The sequence below is a fragment of the Oryza glaberrima genome, chromosome 2 (assembly GCF_000147395.1).
Source record: "Oryza glaberrima chromosome 2, OglaRS2, whole genome shotgun sequence".
NCBI classification, from domain to species: domain Eukaryota; kingdom Viridiplantae; phylum Streptophyta; class Magnoliopsida; order Poales; family Poaceae; genus Oryza; species Oryza glaberrima.
In genome coordinates this window covers 27106879-27117964 of record NC_068327.1, presented here as the reverse complement: position 1 = coordinate 27117964, position 11086 = coordinate 27106879, and the positions used below count along the sequence as shown (strand labels likewise).

Sequence of the window (11086 nt, the reverse complement as noted above, 5' to 3'; positions counted from 1 at the left end):
GAGAACATAATCTTCGATAGCAACCATGCGACCCAAGATGGGCTGAGGATTAGTACCTCCTGCTTCCCTCTCCATGGTTCCATGGCCAGGAAGAGTGCCATCCTCCTGGAGTTTCTTCAACGTTGCACTGGTGGAAGCCGATTTGCCGAGGTCCATTGCTGGTCGAAGGTCGCCGGAAAACGAGCCTAGGTTGACGAACTAGGGTTTCTTGCGGCGGCAGAGAAGGCAAAGAGTGCTTGGAGGTGGTGTGTGTTTAACAGGTTTGGCGGACTTCAAAATGGACTCCCAAAATTCCTTTAAATAGGCGCACTACCAACGGTGCGAATTCCAGGGAACAGAGAGAGATGCCCACCGGAAATTTCTGGTCCCGTAACGCGCGGCGGTTTTTTGGACTTTAGTTTAAAATTCGCTCGTGACCGTTGGGGTTCAAATGGCGTGCTCGACTACGGTCTATCTCCGCGGTCCTCGCACCGGGAATGACAACAGTCTCGACACCCGAAGTCGCAAATGGTTGCACGAGTTCATTTTAAGCAGAAGTCGAGGGCTACTGTCAGGGTTACGGGTTAGGCATACCCTTTACCCTTCGATATACGTTACATATCGATATGGCATACCCACGCGCATGCGGATATTTCCTGTATATCCTAAGGAAACTTTTCACGGAATCTACAGATGGGAAGAATCCTACTCGGGTAGAACTGGGTCGTTGGCGTATCGTATAGGGTCTGATACCTCCGAGTTCTATGAGGAGACCTCCACATCTGCGATGTAAAAGGGGCCCCTGGGGAGGGTTTAGGATCGAATCTCAGACCCAACACAACCTCCACAGCCTACGAAGCCGAAGCTTGCGAGGAGCCAAGTCATCAAGAGCTAGTCGAATCAACTCGACTACAATCTCGCCAGATCCGACAAGTTCCCTTGTTCTCTTTGTAACCTATGTTTTTTACCATATAATCCCACATCAACTGGATTAGGGCTATTACCTGTCAAGGGGCCTGAACCAGTATAATTCTTGTCTTTTGTTTGCTTGATGTCGTACTACGTAGATCTCCTTGTACCAACATGCCTCAATACCCTCTATATCCGGTCTACGGGTATCACCCGTCGACAGTATTAACCGCCACCAACTCTACTACTTTACAGGCATGTTACTTAATTTATCTCGTCATGTGTTTTAGATGGTCTTTTCTTTCAATAGTCTTTATTTTTATCACAAATTTTAGTTGTTTATAAATTTTATTCCTAATTAAAATCTTTTTTTTCTAATTTCAGAATTTATTTTTTTCTAAAAAAATTAGTTAATAACGTATTGTGTTCTTTTAATGTTTTTATTTTTTATTTTGAATTTTAGTTGTTTCAAAGTTGTATTCCTACTTGAACTCTATTTTAATTTTTCTATTTTTTGATATTATTATAATTTTATTTGAAATTTGAATTAATCTCGTGTTGGGTTCTTATATGGTTTTTCTTTAAATATTGCTTCTTTTTAATTCCGAATTTCAGCTAATTTTAAATTGTAATCCTACTTGAACTCTTCTTTATTTTCTTTTGCTAATTTCAGATTTATTTTTGTTTTTATTCTGAATTTTAATTAATCTCGTATTGGGTTCTTATATGGACTCTTCTTTTAATTTTTAATTCTGAACTTCAGCTATTTTTAAATTGTATTCCTAATTGGACTCTCTTTTCCTTTTCTAATTTTGGATTTATTTTATTTTTATTTCAAATTTTAATTAATATCGTATTGGGTTCTTATATGGAAACTTCTTCCAATATTGCTTATTTTTAATTCCGAATTTCAGCTATTTTTAAATTATATTTCTACTTGGACTCTCCTTTCCTTTTCTAATTTTGGATTTTATTTTATTTTTATTTCGAATTTTGATTAATCTTGTATTGGGTTCTTAGATGGAAACTTCTTTCAATATTGCTTATTTTTAATTCTGAATTTCAGCTATTTTTAGAATGTACTTCTACTTGGACTCTTCTTTTCTTTTTTTTCTTTTTCTCCGATTAATGTGGGAATTTCTAGCCCCACAGCGAATGTGGTGACTCCTTTCAAAGCTGTTTTAATAATATAATAGATAGATAGATTTTTGGCTGTGAATCTGGACAACTGTTTATCTAGATTTATAGCTAAAAATATTTATATTTTGGGACAGATGTAGTAATTATATATGTATTACATATTAAATTGATTATAGATGATTTAGAGGTAGTTCCTGCTATACTTGCTCTAAAGATAACAACTCAGATAATGATGAGCTAGTGGCAAGCGCAAAATGGAAGTTAGGAGGACGAAAATATGGTTCCAAACAGAAAAGCAAAAGGCTAGGATTTATTTATTCTAATAGCGCTTTATGATACGTGCAGGCCGCAACACCGGATCGACCAAAATCCGCAACATGATTTCTGAATCCGCCTTTGCGAAGCGCGGCGGCGGTGAGGTGGTGTGGGCACGCCACCGTCGGCAACGACGAGGCGAGTAGCCGAAACGGGGAGGAGGAGGAGGAAACGGAGGCGGAGGGAGGCGCGCAGGCGTCTGCGCCGATCAGGTCACGGCGCCGCTCCGGACCCTCCGGTACGTCTCGTCTCCTCTGTCCTTTGCTTTTAATCTCTCCGATCAGGGAAGGCCAACGCGTCCACGCTACATACTAACCCTCGCGTAATCGAAATCAGTCCAAAGAGGCGTCAATTCCTAATCCAATTCAAACGGGTGGAGAGGTTAAACCTAGATCCTACTCCAAATTCCGCAAGCCACAGCCGCACAATCCAGATGCAGTTTACTGTTCAGAGCTGGTCTCTCAAAGTCTCAACCCCTTTTTCTGATTTTTCTCCATGATCCCCATCCTATCCACGCCAGTTCATCGAGCAGTAGCATATTTCTATCTACTTCTACTGTGTCCTATTAACAATTTGGCGGCAGAGCTGACTATTCCTTTATGTTCTTCATTTGGGTTGCTTGGAGTTGGAGAAGAGATTACCCCACCGTTTGTTCCATGCTGCTGTATTTTCCAAAAATCATGCTCTCATTGGCTTCCCACCATTTCTGCGCCTGATCCTCTCCAAAGTGCTTCCGACTGCGAGATTGAAAGAGTTAGTTATTGCAAAGGTAAGACATGATGCCATCGTTGACAACTGATTGATTATAATCTAGGTTCTTGGGGGATCTCACCTGAACCGGATGCGCTTGATGCACTTCTTCCCACCGGGGGATGTAACCACTGTCGCGTAAACCCCGCGCTCGATCTGCTCGATCACACCGTTGGAATCGGTAGGAGCAGTGGTGGCATCTGTTCCCTCGGTGCATCCGGTGCTGCCGTTGGAAGTTCTTCTGCAATTCTGATGCGTAACCGAGTAATCCACCATGGAAGCAATTGAAGGTTGTGTGCATTCCCTATCCACCTGCCTGCTGTTGTGGTGATCTCTGTTGCTCTTCGACTGTTGAAATTCGCTGGTGAATACATTTTTGTCAGGTGGGTCTGGTAATTCTGCTTTTAGTGATTTTGCACTGGCGATGTGGCTAGGCATGATTCTGGAGTTGTCTAATTTCTCACCAGCCAAAAGGTTCTTTGATAAAAAATCATGCTGCACAATTGGGCACCCCACACAACTTATTTAGAAAAAAAAGCCGGTAAATCTGTCAAATGGAGATAGGTCATCGGTTTTATACCTGATCGATCAAAACCTTAATTATGTCTTTAGCAGCTTTGCACTTCGCAGCCTCATCCTTGGCAATTAACCAAGTCTCCTCGACTTTTCGTTTGTACAGCTGAACTTTCAGGCTCCTTTGGCGGCACTGTTTTGCAAGAGTAGTTACCTGCTTATATAAAACATAATTTCCATCTTTATCACTAAATTATACGTTGCATACCAGAACAAACATTCAGTGAAAACAAATAATTTAAACAGATCCACGAAACATGTTTATTACAGAGAATATGGTATGTCAGTTACCTGCTCTTGAAGCTGTTTCACTTCTTCCAATAATATATTTTCCATCAAGTCTAATTCCGCTTTTGAATCATTAGCAGATTTGAGCAAAGAGTTCGCAGGTTTAGGTGCCATTGTCTCATTCATTACCCGTACAATAGAACCAGAGACTGTCTGTTTATTCAATGTTGAACAATAAGGAATGCTCTCTCTCACACATCTGAATTGACTGGGGCACTCTACTAGGCCCCATCTTAATGTCCTCACATGATCTGGCACAGCCAAATTCTGACTTCTCTGATGGGGGCTTTGTGCTGATGCCATTTTCTCCATAATTGCATTTGCTTCCTTGAATATGCGCGCCAATTTTGGCGTATATGATCTTATTTCTATTGGACATACCTCATCCTTTTGGATCTTCTGTTGTGGATCTAATTTGCTATGCTCCTCAACTTTCTGCATTTGACTGAAACATGCATCACAAACACGGTACCTTTTGCTCCTATCTGGTGCAAGAGCTGCTCTGGAAACCTTGTTATTGCTGCAGGAATTGCAGAACATGGAACCACAGTTGTAACAGTTGTGCTTCTTCCTCGTAAAGCCAAATGTTAGCTGGCAGTTGCTGCACACAGATTGGTCCTTGCTTGAGAGTGGCCTATGTAAACAAATTGCCATAGTGAAGTTGAAACCACAAGCTATACTATGCACCTGCTTGTCTTCCAAGGCCTCGACCAGAGTCGGGTAGCTCCTGTCAACATAGTCACCTAAACCAAGTTGCCCTTCTGTGCCTTTGCCCCATGTAAACACCTTTCCATTCATTGTCAAAACTGCTATATGTGAAGAGCCTGATGATATCTCTCTGACAAACTCTGTCTTAAGTGGCCCCTCAATTAAACAAATAGATGTGTCCTCAGACAGAGGGTTCCCTAATCGTCCGTGTTCCTTGCTTCCAATGGTAAAAACAACACCGGTTATTGTAAGCACAATGGTTTGTGCTTTTGCACAGGATACCTGAGCAAAATCAAAATCATTGAGTGGCTCAACACAAGTTGGTACAAGTTTCATCTTTTTGTCAGCATGACCCAGCTTCCCTCTATCCGCATCACCCCATGTGAACAGCTTCCCACTAGGAGCATTGCTCTTGACAGTGCCCATTCTTTCTACAATAGCAGCTGTGTGCCATGGTCCACACGCAATGGCCTTGGCTCGTACCCCTTTCAGGGACTCCACTTGTTTGGGCCGAGCAACGGTCAGCGTGTCACCATGTCCAAGAACACCAAAGGTTCCATCTCCATATGTGAAGAGCTGGCCAGCAGAGGATATGATAGCCGTGTGCCAATGACCACATGCAATCTTCAAGATTGAGATGCCATCCAAAGGACCAAACAATTTATGTGGGAACCATTGGCTTCTTTGATACTGATCACCCCACAAACCCAAGCAGTGAGTCCCTTCACCCCATTCATAAAGTTCTCCTGAAATTGAAACTGCACAGGTGTGCTTAGCTCCAAATGCAATAGCCTTCACTCGTGTAGAGGCAAGTGACTCGATAATTTTAGGATCTGATACACTGACACTCACTTTGTGCCCCAATCTCCCACCATTATCCACACCCCAGGAGAAGACCTCTCCCTGCTTAGTAACTATCGCTGCGTGTTTCTCTCCACAAGCAACGCTCTGCACATCAATAATATGTGTCGTGTTTAATAACCTTGGAAGTGAAACATTGGCTTTTGATACATCTCCATGATCTAAAACATTGCCAGGAACGTCTCCCCAGACAAAGATGTCCTTCAGAGAAGTTGCTCCATATGCAACATGTAACCCCTCAGATGATTTTTGTTTAGGCAGTTGGGTAATTATTTGCTCGTTAAGTTTGTCAGCAACTTTTATATCCCTGCAACTGTGTTTTACCCTATTAACCACATCGGGAGTGACCTTTTCCATGTAGTAGTCTAGGTCTGACCATGTCCTCTGCCTTGGAGAGAAGAACGGTTCTGAGAAATCCAGATTGCTTTGCAAAACATTTTTCTGCATCAGCCTAGGACTGCCATATATTGAGTGTACCTTGATGGAGAAATCATGTAGAAAAACATGTCATTTCAACTAAAAAGGTGAAACACACTTTGTAACTGAGAACATAGGGCAACTTATGACCAATCGTAGGTCGTATCGCTCTACTTAGTTTCATGATTTGCAAGAAAAAAAAAAGAGGTGTCGCTTATCATTTATGCAAAAGTCTGTCAATGTGGTTGTCATTTAGCTGTATCATTATTGTTATATTTGGATAAGAACTAATTAGTTGAAATGAATAATATTTCAACACAACTAGCATGACCATCATTTGAAATATTACATATTTACAATTTCCTGAGCCTATGGATCAAATCGTGTTACTTAGCATAACTTAGGAAAAATCAAAACACACTTGTAGTTGTGGTAAGTTGCAAAATTATCACATAGAAATCACAGCATGCATAAGTTATAGAATGAACCTGTTTAAACTTTCTTGTGTCATGCACAGCAAATAGCCTACTCCTTTGCTGAATATAGCTAGGAGGGCTATTTGTACAGCTGTTTATCCGACGGCTACTTGTTGAGTCAATCAAAAGTACTGGACTGCATGGAACTGATAGTAAGGTTGTTAGGCCTATATACCAACATTCAGCTTGATCCCTATCTTTGCAAATCTGCGAAATGTGATTTAGAAAAATGTTACGGAAGGTAATAATGTGAAGGATAAAATTTACAAAGTCTAAACAACAGGCCTAGTGAGTAAAAATACCAAGTCAAGTGAACATTCACCATTCTTGTAGAAGACTGACAATGAGTGGGATTCCTTTTCTGGCCAATGCAGACGTAAAAGTTTTGTCTGTAAAATACTAGAATCCTCAGAAAATGAACGTGTTCTATCCTTAATGATGTACTATGGACAAAGAATAGCAATGTGCTTGAGAAATGAAAACCACATACTGTCTTATGTCCAAGAACTACACTTGAGACAGAGCTCAAGTTCAAACGCTTTTCCCTGTCTTTGGAATACCACATGAGCATTTTCTCATCCTGCAAAAGAAGCATGTTAATGTTATTTAGAGGCACAGCATCTTGAATTCTAATGTTTTAAAAAGATAAGACGTTAATGTGCAGTTTACTCAATCTACTTATCTGAACTGGATACGTTCCATGGGAACTGGGAAGAAGTAGATATTGCAGACCTAATTTTAGAATATTTAATATTCAAACATCATACCTTGTTGTGTTCATAGTGTTACAATCTTCTCTACATTACGGAAATTGAATTGCTAATTTCAGAATAAAGGATGGATGGTGGGAGTGCAGAGAGCTAGATTTGGAGTAATCTACTGACGTAGCTGTATGTATGGCCATAAATGTTAATCTCATTGTGACATGTCATCTGTTTATCAGCGGTGGGAAAACAAGGAACATCTGTGAAAGGTTGTGGAGGAACATCGTGAGATCTTGATATGCAGATAGATGAAGGAGAAGTGGATAACTGGGTGGAATTCATCTAAGAGTTCTGGTCATGGCTCTGCTCAACGGAACATGGTGAAGAACTTGGAAGCCAAAACAAACTACGTAGCATCAGTTAATTTACTTGGTATGAGCTTCATGCGGACTTAATTTTTATTTGTTTAATTCAGGTGGCTGAATAGTTATTATACTTCTTCCATCAAAGTTCCGTGCATTAAGTAAATAAGCCTGTAATGGAGTCATTCATGTTAAATGTTCAGAACATTCAGATTAACACAACTAAATAAATATCTCATAGGCACTGAACATATGTTTTGCTACATGTCTCTAGTCGTCACTAGGTTGCATGCGTAATCCATGAAAGTTAATGAATAAAATCGATCTTTAGCATGCTGCTAAGCATAATTACAGTAACGAAGCTACTCACTGAAGATAGCCTGAATGGGCATAACTTGGGCTTCCCTCTCTTCCCACATTTCAGGAGATGTGCACCCTTCTTCAGAGCAACAAGCGCCTGAAGGAAAGAACCAGAAAATTAAATCGCGTAATGGAGGAAGATGTCCTTTTCAGGTTTGATGTCTTCTGTTATAAGTGAACCCCAAAAGGATACAGACAAGAAAATGAAATGACATTATATTAAGCGCATTTGGGACTTTGGGCGGCCACAGAAGCAAATGTCATGCTCACTCAACATCTTGGAAAAAAAATGACGTGCATATAGCTTACTATATCCTGAAAATGAAATAATGGTGTCTAATACTTTCTCAATAAGAATGCAGTGTTTATTGGCTCCTTGAAGACAAACAAGAAGAGCAAATCCATCCAACTTAGCAAAGATGCATTGTTGGAATTGTAGGAGAGCAAAAGAAGAATCATTGGCATAAGCATGAATATACCACAATGCTTTAAAAGAAGATGCAAAAGAAAAACGCTTCATGTTGCATACCTGCTCGACTCCTCTAGCTGCAGGGCTCCTCCCCTCAAAGCTCCCAGCCATTGCAGCCAGGAAAGACGCAGCAAAAGAAACGGAGAGCGATGCCTTGCCCCTGAGCTGAGCTCAAGTTCAAACCTCCTTTGATCAACAGTGGGAGAAAGCAAAAGATGGCAGCAAAGTGACAGAAAGAAAGAACCACGCAAGGAAAGAAGCAAAGCAAGAGAGAGGACGGACGGACGGGGGCAGAGCTTGAGGACGGACGGAGGAGGGAGAAGAAGCAGCACCGTCACTGAAGGCGACCTGCGCAATTCAGGGGCCCCGGAAAAGGAAACGGTGGCAATTTTATTAACTGCTGGGTTTAAAGATGAGAGAGGCAGGCTGTCAGTCTTCGTTCGACACAACCTGCAGAGGTAAATCCTGTTCTCTCTTTTGATTCTGCGCCCCTCGCTTTCCGTATATTTTCTCTTGGGTAGTGCTAGTGCGGCATCTCTCTGTAGTTTGTGACTTCGAGTGTACCGAACAGCAGTGGCATTTAGCTTTCCTCTGTTAGCGTGAGTAGGCGCTTCAGAAATCTTGGATTTCATGTCAAATCTCAGGATTTGCCACAACTGCATGCCACAAGCCCCGGAAAACCTGGTCACTGCCTTCCTTTTCCCTAGCATCTCTTCATCAGTCGGTACATTAAACTACCTCAGTTTTGCTGAAAATCTTGCATAATTGGATCATCCGATCTCTGATTACCATGATCAGCATTTCTCAAAGAATGCATCGAATAACAGAATTACTCCACTACCGTAACAACCTTACATTGTTTAAAATTCACGGGCATCCGATCTGTCTAGGGTGGCCAGTTAACCATCCTTGGCTCCTTGCCCAGCTGTGGTCCAGAAACGTGGTACTAGTATCGTGATCATGAGTTTGGACGTTTTAGATAGTAATGAGATTGGATTTGCAGAGGCAAGCATCCACGCACTGCTGTTAGGATTTTGGGACAGCATATGATGGTCCGAAAGAAGAGACGAGGGAGGGGAGAAGTGATGCAGCACGTGTGCAGCGTAGGCAGGCGCTGCCCCCGTTCTGGCCTGCACAACTGTTTGGTCACTCCTGTCTGCAAATGATGCCGTCTCGGTCGCTTTTGCTGACTTGATCTTGCTGGGGTACGTTTTTTCTCTCCCTTTTTCTCCAACGAGCAGCGATCGCGACGTCTTCGTAGCTCATAATTTCGTATTCTACCTTACGTCTCCCCAGTACTGTATGTATCAGTATCACTGCCTACAAATGTACTATGTCTACCGGTGCTACGTGCATTTATGCGCTCACCTTTGCTCACGACATGTCTATTCATTGCGCATTTATCCTATTGCAGTCGTACTGTGATCAGTTGTACTGCTGGTGCTGCTTTGGTCGTGTGCATCCCCAAGGATTTTCTGCGGTGGCCACTGATCAGGTAGGAGTTGAATTCGTCACCTTGTTCTCGCAAAGGTTAGTGTTAGTGTTTTTGCAAGGGTAGATTGCTTATTAACACCAGTGGTCATGGAGCCATGGAGATGCTTAAGGTGACGATGTTGTTACAGCTGGAAGTGAAAAGATGGATGGTGGGGAAGAAAAGGTAGAGAAGGCAAGTAGGCATGTGAAAGCACCAACGAGACAAGCATGACGGGCCAAGGGAAAAGATAAAACTTGTCCTGCCTCCTCAACAGCAGTAAATGTGTTGATCTGTTCCTCTTGCATTTCCCGTGTAGCGTCATGGCATTGGCAGTAACTCGTGGACGATTTCTCTAGCGATTGTTACCCGCTGTCCATGCTCAAAATGGCACCATAATCTTATACACAGCCCTACTCTTGTTCTGCAGCTATTTGCACTTGTTCTGCACCTACGGTCTCAAAAAAGGCATATTTGTATGCCTCCTACACGGGTAAAAACAGGTGCAGCAAATAGTACCAGTAAGTCCAAATTAACCCTTTTATTACTGTGGATGAGACAAAATGTAGGAGCTAGCTGTCTGCTGGCATGTGGAGTGACTGGAAGGCATGGCATGTGAAACTTGTGAAGCCATACAGTACGAAGTAGGTGAAAAACATACACATCCCCTCACTGGGTATAAAGTTTGATTTGGCCTAAATTGAGGCCGGTGGTTGCGCTACTCGTAGGCACGTACTACATACATCGGGCACGGTCCCGAATAATTGCGTCAAATCGGTCGCTGGTGATTGGCACAATGGCACGTACTAGGAGTACGTCTTGCTGAGTTCCTGTCATGTGACAGGGTTCTGTGCAACTCGGTGTTGTTGTGATGCCATTAGATGGAGAATTTTGGACGTAATGCCTACGTGCATTGCACCATTTACTTTCTGTAAGTGCATGCACCTCGGCGGAACCTTTATGAGAGGTTCTCTCTTTGGAACATGCAAGAGTGAATTAGTGGACAATAATGCCAACATTGGTTAATTTAGTTAGTCCATGTAGCTCGGACACATGCCTCATCCATGGCTGATGGCTCCACCGCTCCATGTATCAAATTGGCTTTTCGTGCATGCGATGAGTTGCTAGTCTCCTCAACTCTCTCGCTCTTAGAAGGATTATATTGCAATTGTACGTTTGTATCCATTGGATGCATACACGCGCAGGTGAAACTTTTTTTTTTTTGAAATTTTGAGCAGATGAAAGTGAAGAACAGCATGCAATGCAGGGGCTGATCCGTGATCTTTGTACGGAGTTGTCAAAAT

The 11086-nt window shown here is 42.2% G+C and overlaps 1 protein-coding gene and 1 long non-coding RNA gene across 7 annotated transcripts; one reads left to right on the top strand and one right to left on the bottom strand.

The window, feature by feature from the left end:
• The first annotated feature begins 2055 nt into the window (after positions 1-2055).
• On the top strand, positions 2056-10882 carry LOC127762439 (uncharacterized). Of its 5 annotated transcripts, none has more exons than XR_008015537.1 (7): positions 2056-2581; positions 7360-7552; positions 7907-7995; positions 8205-8769; positions 9315-9516; positions 9726-9806; positions 9934-10882. It is a non-coding gene; the product is annotated as an uncharacterized LOC127762439 (long non-coding RNA). The 5 variants fall into 5 exon arrangements; XR_008015533.1 differs by having other exon boundaries at positions 2057-2581; positions 9726-9841; positions 9934-10880; XR_008015535.1 differs by lacking the exon at positions 2056-2581 and adding an exon at positions 2969-3112 and having other exon boundaries at positions 9726-9841.
• Positions 2798-8514, bottom strand: LOC127762438 (PH, RCC1 and FYVE domains-containing protein 1-like). 2 transcript variants are annotated; one of them, XM_052286949.1, is made up of 9 exons: positions 8372-8514; positions 7853-7939; positions 6907-6996; positions 6719-6805; positions 6429-6623; positions 3958-6000; positions 3674-3820; positions 3176-3588; positions 2798-3080 (listed from the first exon to the last, which is right to left on the bottom strand). In XM_052286949.1, the coding sequence occupies exons 1-9, from the start codon at positions 8420-8422 to the stop codon at positions 2981-2983; spliced, it is 3213 nt and encodes a 1070-aa protein (XP_052142909.1). In that variant the 5' UTR covers positions 8423-8514; the 3' UTR covers positions 2798-2980. The 2 variants fall into 2 exon arrangements, with proteins under 2 accessions (XP_052142909.1, XP_052142910.1); XM_052286950.1 differs by lacking the exons at positions 7853-7939; positions 8372-8514 and having other exon boundaries at positions 6739-6805; positions 6907-6974.
• Positions 10883-11086: the final 204 nt, after the last annotated feature.

Bases quoted from the DNA above. Each gene is read 5' to 3' on its own strand.
- LOC127762438 (XM_052286949.1), bottom strand. From the start codon at position 8,422: ATGGCTGGGAGCTTTGAGGGGAGGAGCCCTGCAGCTAGAGGAGTCGAG. The intron at 3,821-3,957 runs GTAACTGACATA...TTATATAAGCAG, and splicing joins TGAAACAGCTTCAAGAGCAG to GTAACTACTCTTGCAAAACA. The intron at 3,589-3,673 runs GTATAAAACCGA...CCAATTGTGCAG, and splicing joins TTAAGGTTTTGATCGATCAG to CATGATTTTTTATCAAAGAA.